Below are 9743 nucleotides of genomic sequence, written 5' to 3'. Positions count from 1 at the left end.
GACCTCATTGAAATTCTCCACGCAAGATTCGTATCAGATTGATTTGAATAGAGCGTCCTTTGTGTCTTTATATACATCAGGCTTGAATTTGGGTGGCAATGGGGGAAATAGTCCCAGATCTCGATATCTTTCTAGGCGAATGGGAATGGGCTTTTTGTAAGGCCAGCCACTCACTATCAGGTAGACCTAATAGGCGGATCTTGTCAGCCGTACCAGAGTGTGTGTGCTCATCAGATATCAGGTAGACTTGAGAGGCGGACCTGATCAGGTGTACCTGATAGTGTGTGGCTGGCCTAAGGAAACTGAGACCTTTTTACTTTCCTTTTCACCTAGTACTGTTTTCGGTGAGAAATTTTTCTCCTTTTTCGTTTTTCGTTCGTCACATACTTATCATTTTCGTCAATTTCATCTTATTCTGTATCTTTTTTTCCTTTTTTTTTATCTCCCTCTTTCTTCCTTTCATTAAGTTTATTTATTTAGTTTTTGGTAGCAGAGCGTGGTTACTTGTGAATGTCATCAGACATCACCTATGGCTCTGGTGCTGCAGAAGCGAGCCTTCAATAGAAGTCGGAACGAGCTGGTGAATTCGGAGAAGGCGATAGAGGCAGTCAAGAATGACCCTCTTGGAGATCATAATTATGAAGCTGTAAGGATAAAATTTCAATATTTTTCAGATAGACTGAAGGTATATGAGAAGAGAAGGGATGAGCTGAAGACGGCTGTCCAAGTAGATGAGGATCTCACTGTACTAATCCCTGAGGAGGGAGAAGATTTGTACAAGAAAAGAACGAGTTGGTGAACTTGGAGAAGGCGATAGAGGCAGTCAAAAATGGCCCTCTTGGAGATTACAATTACGAAGCTGTAAGATTTAAGCTTAATTATTTCTCAGATAGACTGAAGATATACGAGACTAGGAAGAACGAGCTGAAGACAGCTATCCCCGAAGATGATCTCGATGACCTAATCACAAAGGAAGGAGAAGATTTGCACAAGAAGCTTTCTTTGTGGTTAACACATATTGAAGAGTTATTGAAACAGTATCAAGTTTTGAGAGGAAGGAAAGAAGAAGATTATGACTATGAGCTGCTGCTCGATGACGTTGCTGATGAGTACGTTAAATATCAAGTTTTGAGAGGAAGGAAAGAAGAAGATTATGATTATGAGCTGCTGCTCGATGACGTTGTTGTTGATGAGTATATTAGGTGTTCACCCTGTAGGTAAAGTTTACACTCGGATGACATTGGGTCTTGAAGGTCCTTACGGGAGGTAAATGTTATAGGTGTAAACAAACAGGCACATAGATATGAGATTGGAGACTGTGGCGAACTTTAAGCCATTACGCCTCCTTACGGGAGGTAAATGTTATAGGTGTAAACAAACAGGCACATAGATATGAGATTGGAGACTGTGGCGAACTTTAAGCCATTACGCTGTTATGATGAGTAGGCATAACTGATAGGATTGTACGCGTGGAGCTTCCAAAAGACTACCCCGGCTAGGAAAAAAATATCAATAGATCACCAAAAATATCAATACCTAGTGTTGCGTTATTTTGAACAAAAACTTTGGATTTAAAAAGAAGAAGGAGAGGAAGAAGAAAAAGGAGAAGGATAGAGGCAGTCAAGAATGACCCTCTTGGAGATCACAACTATGAAGCAGTGAGATATAAATGTAAATATTTTGTAGAAAGACTGAAGGTATATGAGAAGAGAAGGGATGAGCTGAAGACGGCTGTCCAAGGAGATGAGGATCTCAGTGTACTAATCCCTGAGGAGGGGGAATATTTGTACAAGAAGCTTTTTTTGTGGTTAACACATATTGAAGAGTCATTGAAACAATATCAAGTTTTGAGAGGAAGGAAAGAGGAAGATTATGATTATGAGCTGCTGCTCGATGACGTTGTTGTTAATGAGTATATTAGCCCTTTAGATGACCCTTTTCCAGATGAAGTTATTGATGATTGTGATGAGTTCACAGAAGACTGTGACATGGCTGAAGAAGAGGAGTTGGTGCTCCATGATGAAGTTTTCCCTGAAGATGAGATGTCTCCTTCCAGTGTGATGACTGGAACCGAGTGCAGTGTTTCAATGGAAGCCACGGAAGGCGATGGTGTCCCTGAGTGTCGCGCGAGTGATGGCTCCGACACGTTATTGGAAATGACTACTCCTGAGTTGGAGTCGGGTAAAAACCCTTCTGAAATGACCTATGACGCATCTACACTTGTGAGCGTGCCAGACATACTGGAACAACCTGTGGTTTACGGGCCCTTATTTGACACACCAACAGAAGAAACTCGTGATGAAGAAGAGGAGCTGAAGCTCCACGATGATGACATTACTCCTTCCAGTATGGAGACTGGAACAGAGTGTCCTGGTCCTGATACAATGGTGACTACTGAAGATGATGATGTCTCTGACAAGAGTATCGTGAGTGACGATTTGGTTGACACACCAAAATTCTTTGGTTATTTGTATTTTATATTTCTCAGACATTGCTTATTGTTATTAATGTATAAAATTTTCAGCTCTCACAAGAAGTTAGTCAATGTCAATGTAAAGCGCGGCAAGATATTCAGTTCGATGAAGTTGGTTCAGTTTATCCCTATTTCATATCTGTGTCCAAAGCAATAACTTGCCAAGCTATTTTCCTGTATTTAATTGAGCACTTTTGTTCCACAGGTTTCAAGTGGGTTAATTACCTCGGAGTTTTCTTGTGGCCAATATTCAGATTTCAAATTTCTATACAGTTTGATTCTGTAATGTCCTCCGATGTCCGACGACTGTTATTTGTAGATATATTAAACCTGTCTTGTTGAAAGGTAGTAATGACCTATCAACATTCTAATTCTACACACAGGTCAATATGTACCTCTAACTCTAACTCAGTCAAAAATTAATATTCCAGAGCTCAATCTCACTCCGAAAAGTCAATCCAGAAATAATTATTATCTGGACCTTGTTCAAGATATTATCCAGTCTCATTCCGTTCTGTAAGATACTTTCCGCGGCTCTCAGAGCTTTAGGACTAGTCTCATTCTATTAAGTCTAGTCTAGGTATCTAGTATAAGTATAAATACTTTATTCACCTCCATATCTATAACTATCATAGGTTGATGGCTGTACGAAAACTTACTACACCAACATAAAGTACAAAAAAGATGAAAGAAGGAACAGTCTCCAATCATTTTCACAACATAGGTACACAAACTTGAGACCATCTTGTAATAAGATTCAGACCAAGGTTCGCATAGGTCTGTCAGAATTGTTGCAATTTTGGTTTTAGGTGAACCCAGTACAACAAAGTTTTCCAATCTAGCAGATAATTGACAGTGGGAGGTGTGATAGTTTGCATACATAGGTGCAACACTGAGAGAGTCATTACCTTGGAGCGCCTGTTAATTACAATTAATTACAATACCTCTTTCTTTTAAAGTTTCTTCTTCTTCACCTCTTTCTTCTTCTTCTTCTTCTTCTTCTTCTTCTTCTTCTTCTTCTTCTTCTTCTTCTTCTTCTTCTTCTCTTTCTTCATCTTAATAAAATTATACTTCAAGTTCATCTTCATCTTTCCTTCTTTTCTCTTTCCTGTGTATGTTCTTCTATCTTCTACATATTTTAACATCAACTGCTGCTCGCTGGGTGCTGGCCATGTGGTTCATCCATTTCAGAAACTACAGGGTTCAAATGGTGTCCCTGACTTGAACCATCTTCTAATCCATTATCTAGTCTAGAAGTCTAGTCTAGGTATCTAGTATAAGTATAAATACTTTATTCACCTCCATATCTATAACTATCATAGGTTGATGGCTGTACGAAAACTAACTACACCAACATAAAGTACAAAGAAAATGAAAGATGAAAGAAGGAACAGTCTCCAACCATTTTCACAACATAGGTACACAAACTTGAGACCATATTGTAATAAGATTCAGACCAAGGTTCGCATAGGTCTGTCAGAATTGTTGCAATTTTGGTTTTAGATGAACCCAGTACAACAAAGTTTTCCAATCTAGCAGATAATTGACAGTGGGAGGTGTGATAGTTTGCATACATAGGTGCAACACTGAGAGAGTCATTACCTTGGAGCGCCTGTTAATTACAATTAATTACAATACCTCTTTCTTTTAAAGTTTCTTCTTCTTCTTCTTCTTCTTCTTCTTCTTCTTCTTCACCTCTTTCTTCTTCTTCTTCTTCTTCTTCTTCTTCTTCTTCACCTCTTTCTTCTTCTTCTTGTTCTTCTTCTTCTTCTCTTTCTTCATCCTAATAAAATTATGCTTCAAGTTCATCTTCATCTTTCCTTCTTTTCTCTTTCCTGTGTATGTTCTTCTACATATTCTTTAACGTCCTTAATCCATTTTGTCTAATGCTGCTTCTTTGTATTCCACTTATGAAGCATCACGTGTTGTTCTGGTGTCGAATATTTTTAGTATATTTTCTTGCCTGTGAACTTTATCTGTTATCATGTCATCCACATCTAGGTTGATATTAGTTAATTTTCACACATCCGTTTCTAGGATTTTCCCATGAATCTCAAGTTATCTTCATAATGGGGTCCATTTATCTGTCCTTGCTGACGCGTTTCCACATTTGAAAGTTGTGTACATAATGTTTCGGAAATAAATTTCAGACTCCTCACGTTTCTTACTAAAAAAGAAAAAGAAGTGGAGTGTTTCAAAATCACACATATTTTATGTTTACATTAGGTAGGTATATTTTTTATCTCATTCATAAGATCTTGTACCTACTTATGTACATAGGTATTTTGAAGTGTTTCAAACTTTTAGTGCTTCCCCAGATGGAGATTTTTTTACTTCCACTTGAAATTGTTCTTTGTGCTGCAAATATTGTGAAGTTAGTCAACTCCAACGTTTTTCTAGTTCTTCTGTTAACAAACTTTGAAGAAGAACTTCGAAGAGGCTCGTCGAAAGGGTAAACACTAATGCACCAATTCCTCATGGATCACTGATGTTAAGCAACGTTGAACGTTAGGATTTTCCCATGAATCTCAAGTTATCTTCATAATGGGGTCCATTTATCTGTCCTTGCTGACGCGTTTCCACATTTGAAAGTTGTGTTTCGGAAATAAATCTCAGACTCCTCACGTTTCTTACTCAAAAAAAGTGGAGTGTTTCAAAATCACACATATTTTATGTTTACATTAGGTACATTTTTTATCTCATTCATAAGATCTTGTACCAACTTATGTACGTACATAGGTATTTTGAAGTGTTTCAAACTTTTGGTGCTTCCCCAGACGGAGATTTTTTTACTTCCACTTGAAATTGTTCTTTGTGCTGCAAATATTGTGAAGTTAGTCAACTCCAACGTTTTTCTAGTTCTTCTGTTAACAAACTTTGAAGAAGAACTTCGAAGAGGCTCGTCGAAAGGGTAAACTCTAATGCACCAATTCCTAATGGATCACTGATGTTAAGCAACGTTGAACGTTGTAAGAGGTAAGAGGTAAGAGCTCTTAGGCAGTAGGTCAAAATATGTACAAATTTGACATTTATTCCAGGAACCTAAGTGTGACAAATTATCTAAATGTTCGTTGTTGAAAGTCGAATAAATGGTCACATCCACTATTAATATTAATTTCAACATCATAAGACAAAAATTCTGCAATAATTGTTTGACATCGTTTGGTCTGAATTTTAATTTCCTTATTTTTATGCAGAAAAAAAACCTAAATTTATTACAATGATAGTAAAAAAGTGGGTTCAAAATAATTTATTAAAAAACTAGCAAAACTTGCTGATTAAAAACTGAAACGGAAACTTGAAATTAAATTAAACTTTTGTTTTTCACCCGAAACTTTTGGAAACACGGAAAATTATTAAATTATGAAAGCACTCTTTCAAAAAATGCACTTGCAGTAATAATAATGGAAATGAGAGCTCGGTTTGTCAAAAAAGCTGCAATACTGCATATAGATGAAATGGAGCTATGGATGCATTTATAAATATGCATTGGAGTGTCAGATCTTTGGTCTTGCTACCATACTAAAAAATGCACTTGCAGTAATAATAATGGAAATGAGAGCTCGGTTTGTCAAAAAAGCTGCAATACTGCATATAGATGAAATGGAGCTACGGATGCATTTATAAATATGCATTGGAGTGTCACATCTTTGGTCTTACTACCATACTTACCTACCTACCTTTAACTGAAATCCTTAAGAAACATATTCAAAACCATTCAAAAGATAGCAACATAAGGCGAAAATGTCAGTTTTATGGGTGCAGGAGACCCTAAAACCGATATTTTCATCAGTTTCCCGATTTTGAAAAGATGACCCAACTTCAAATTTGCACTACAAATCGTCAGTGATTATCGCAAAAGATTCCCTAAAGCAAAAAAAGCTTCCTTGATGGAAAAATATTAGTAACTGAAATCCTTAAGAAACATATTCAAAACCATTCAAAAGATAGCAACATAAGGCGAAAATGTCAGTTTTATGGGTGCAGGAGACCCTAAAAGCGATATTTTCACCAGTTTCCCGATTTTGATGAAAAAAAAAAACATGATGATGCCAGTGGCGTGGGGTCCCCTAGATGATGGGGTCTTTCAAAATTCTCCCACAGGTCTTGGGCACTAAAGGTCTGTCAATGACTTTTGACAGAATCTCCAGTGCCCACTACGCGACCTGTGGGAGAAATTTTTTTTTTTGGGGGGACCTTGATACTGTGTGGATTTAACGCAAACCCTCTTGCACCTTGTCTTGTCTCACTAACCCTTGCACCTTGTCTCACCACGACTTTAGTTTAAATAAGAAGCTGCATTGATAAACGGAACTACAATGAAGTCCCTACTGTTACTCAGTGAAGTCAGTGTGGTATTACATGGTGCAGTAGTCTATGACTTTGTGGCCTGTGGTAAAAGGCTACAAGTATGTCAGACTACGTGCGATCATGTCGACGTGTAACGTACTAGATGGAAAATGATGTTCTGATTAGACAGCAGGGTATTTTGAGTATGGTGCTTTCCAGGCGATTACCTGTTGATCGCCAGGCTCGATGTTGCTTCATTATTCTGGCGGGAATGTGAATGTTTTCAACGAAGGGAACGTCAGAAAAGAAAATACAGCAGGGTATTTTGAGTATGGTGCTTTCCAGGCGATTACCTGTTGATCGCCAGGCTCGATGTTGCTTCATTATTCTGGCGGGAATGTTTCCAACGAACGGAACGTCAGAAAAGAAAACTATACGCCACGCCAGCCAGGATTGCCCATCTTTCACGGCAATTAAACCATCTCTGACTATTAACCAGTGAATCAACAAAACGCACCTCCTATCTCCTCTTAATTAGAGTAAATAACTCCAGCACACCTATTGATTAGCATAATTTCATTATTTTTGAGAAAGATTCTTGGTTTTAATTGATGTTCTACACAGCACTAATGGTTAAACCATCTCTGACTATTAACCAGTGAATCAACAAAACGCACCTCCTATCTCCTCTTAATTAGAGTAAATAACTCCAGCACACCTAGTGATTAGCATAATTTCATTATTTTTGAAAGATTCTTGGTTTTAATTGATGTTCTACACATCACTAATGATATAGGGAGCTAAATAAATAATTATCGCAACATTCAGACAGACCATTTTGTTGCAATTTTTCCTCCCAAAGCCCATACACATCCGCGTAAATTATTCATTACAAATTACAAAACTCAATAAGAAGAGGCGCGCGGCGGTTCACTCTGCTTTTAACCAACGTTCATGCAATAATAATTACCTTTGGAAGGTAATTAAAAAATAAATTACTTAACGTTTCTCTCGAGGAACGAAAAAAATTGTATAATTTTTCGCTGCTCGGAGGGTACTTTGTGATACAAAAATAAGTTATGGCATCGTTCGGGTATATTTTAGCCAGCACTCTTGATTATTACTATCTACTTCATTGCATCAACTGCCCGATCCGTTAAATCTGTACAAGGAACCCAATTAATCTTCTTAGTTTTTTTTTGACTGGTAGGTACCACGACACGAGCTTCCGCTGAACAACAAAACTTCAGTGTGCTGTAAAATGTACTGCACAAACTAGTAGCTTTGGACGAGATTAAATGATAATAGGGCCAATTGAGCGCCATCTGAAAGCAAATTATCCAGAAATAAACTGAATCTTGAAATAAGCCGCTCTGGTTAGTCCAACTTCCAGCCTTAGTCATACCTACAACCTCAAAACCTCATCAAAGGCATCCTGCTGACAGATCCTGGGTCAAAGTTGCACGTCCATCCATTCTCTCCAGAGGTCAGCAATCAGCACACAATAGCTACTGAAAGCTGGGTGCACCTAATGAATCTATTCCATCAAACAAATACAGTCGAACCTGTCTAATTGGGAATCCAAGGGACCGGCAATTTCTTCCCGGTTATCCAGGTTTTCTATTTAGATATGCCCGATATACTATCAATATGTGGCACACAAGAAACAGAAGATATGCCCAAAGAAAAGCCCCCATCAAATAATGACGAGAAATTTATGAAAAATAGGAGGAAAAGGCAATTTTGTAGTTATATACCTATGCTAGAACTCTGGTTCTGAATAAATAACATACTAAAAGAGTCCTATTTACGTATAGGTGAGTCTCAATTAGACAAGTTCGACTGTACTCGTCCACAAAGGTCCACATACACAGTTATACCTGTTGTCCCATGGAATTCGGAATTCCTATATTTGTGACTTGGAGAGCCATCAATCACTGGCCAAGTGATCTCGATGGAATTTCTGACCCCAGCAGACCGCCTTGTCGACGTAATTGGATTGGTTCTGTCAAACTCCAAGGGTAATTAATGGAATTTCGATTCCGCATTTTTCAAATTTATTTGCCTCGCGTAGTCCCCGGCAATCAGAAGCGAAGAATAATTTTACCTTTTTCAGAGTCTCATATTGAAAGATTGTACAATGACTTTTTTTTTTTGAGAAGTGAATTTGGCACATCCACTAACAAAATCCCATTCTTTACATTTTGTGTATGCGCGGTATGTTAGGTACCACACGAGGATTGTGTGTGGATTTTCAATTGTCCAATTTGAAATTTTGAACCGTTCATTATTTGCTAATGAAGGAGAATTGTAAAGACTTCTGCGTTAATTAAGTCATAAGTACCTAATGGGTCTTAGCAAGAAGGATTGGAGAAGAATCAAATAAGGAAGGTAGAAACATAATATCTATTGATAGAAATGAGAGAGGGATTGTTCACAAAAGTGTTGTTTTTAGAGGTGATTTTGGCACATCCACTAATTATGTAGGTATTATTGACATTCTTATAATCACATCTTCATAGCTTCCTTATGACTTGAAAATCCTGAATAACTAAGTTCGTTTTTTTCAAGATGTACCTGTATCCCACTGAGCTCTCTCGCAATCACACAACTTCAAAATAGAAACCAAAGACAAGAAGAAGAAAAAGAAAAGGGAAAAGAAAAAGATGAATAGCGAGAGAAAAAATGCTGGTGGAAAGGAAATAACAGTAATTTCCATAGTTTCCTTTCTAGGGGAAACAACTAATGCTAAAACTATATTTTAAAAAATACAAATTACAATATCATAAAATTATTTATGCATTTAGAAAAATTAATGCAAAAACTCGCTCGCTTATCCGCTTAGAATTAAAAATGCTTAGAAAATATCTAAAAAGGGGGAAAATCTATTGTTTTACCAAGACCGGGCCAAAGGCTGCTTATTTATGCATTTAGAAAAATTAATGCAAAAACTCGCTCGCTTATCCGCTTAGAATTAAAA

General features: G+C 37.4%; 1 protein-coding gene across 1 annotated transcript; it reads left to right on the top strand.

Annotated features, from left to right (window-relative positions):
* The first annotated feature begins 529 nt into the window (after positions 1-529).
* On the top strand, positions 530-2726 carry LOC113468413. Its single transcript, XM_026825274.1, has 4 exons — positions 530-791; positions 890-1109; positions 1604-2280; positions 2452-2726. Exons 1-4 carry the CDS (start codon positions 530-532, stop codon positions 2628-2630), a joined length of 1338 nt encoding a protein of 445 aa, XP_026681075.1. The 3' UTR covers positions 2631-2726.
* The last annotated feature ends 7017 nt before the right edge of the window (positions 2727-9743 follow it).

Source organism: Diaphorina citri, unplaced genomic scaffold (genome assembly GCF_000475195.1).
Source record: "Diaphorina citri unplaced genomic scaffold, Diaci psyllid genome assembly version 1.1 scaffold726, whole genome shotgun sequence".
NCBI classification, from domain to species: Eukaryota; Metazoa; Arthropoda; class Insecta; order Hemiptera; family Psyllidae; genus Diaphorina; species Diaphorina citri.
Note: the sequence above shows the minus strand (reverse complement) of the source record. Positions and strands in the feature narration are given on the sequence as shown.

Coding starts and splice junctions, on each gene's coding strand:
- LOC113468413 (XM_026825274.1), top strand. CDS start 530: ATGGCTCTGGTGCTGCAGAAGCGAGCCTTCAATAGAAGTCGGAACGAG. Junction 1,110..1,603: donor CTCGATGACGTTGCTGATGA/GTACGTTAAATA, acceptor AAGAAGAAAAAG/GAGAAGGATAGAGGCAGTCA. Junction 2,281..2,451: donor CGGGCCCTTATTTGACACAC/CAACAGAAGAAA, acceptor TGGTTGACACAC/CAAAATTCTTTGGTTATTTG.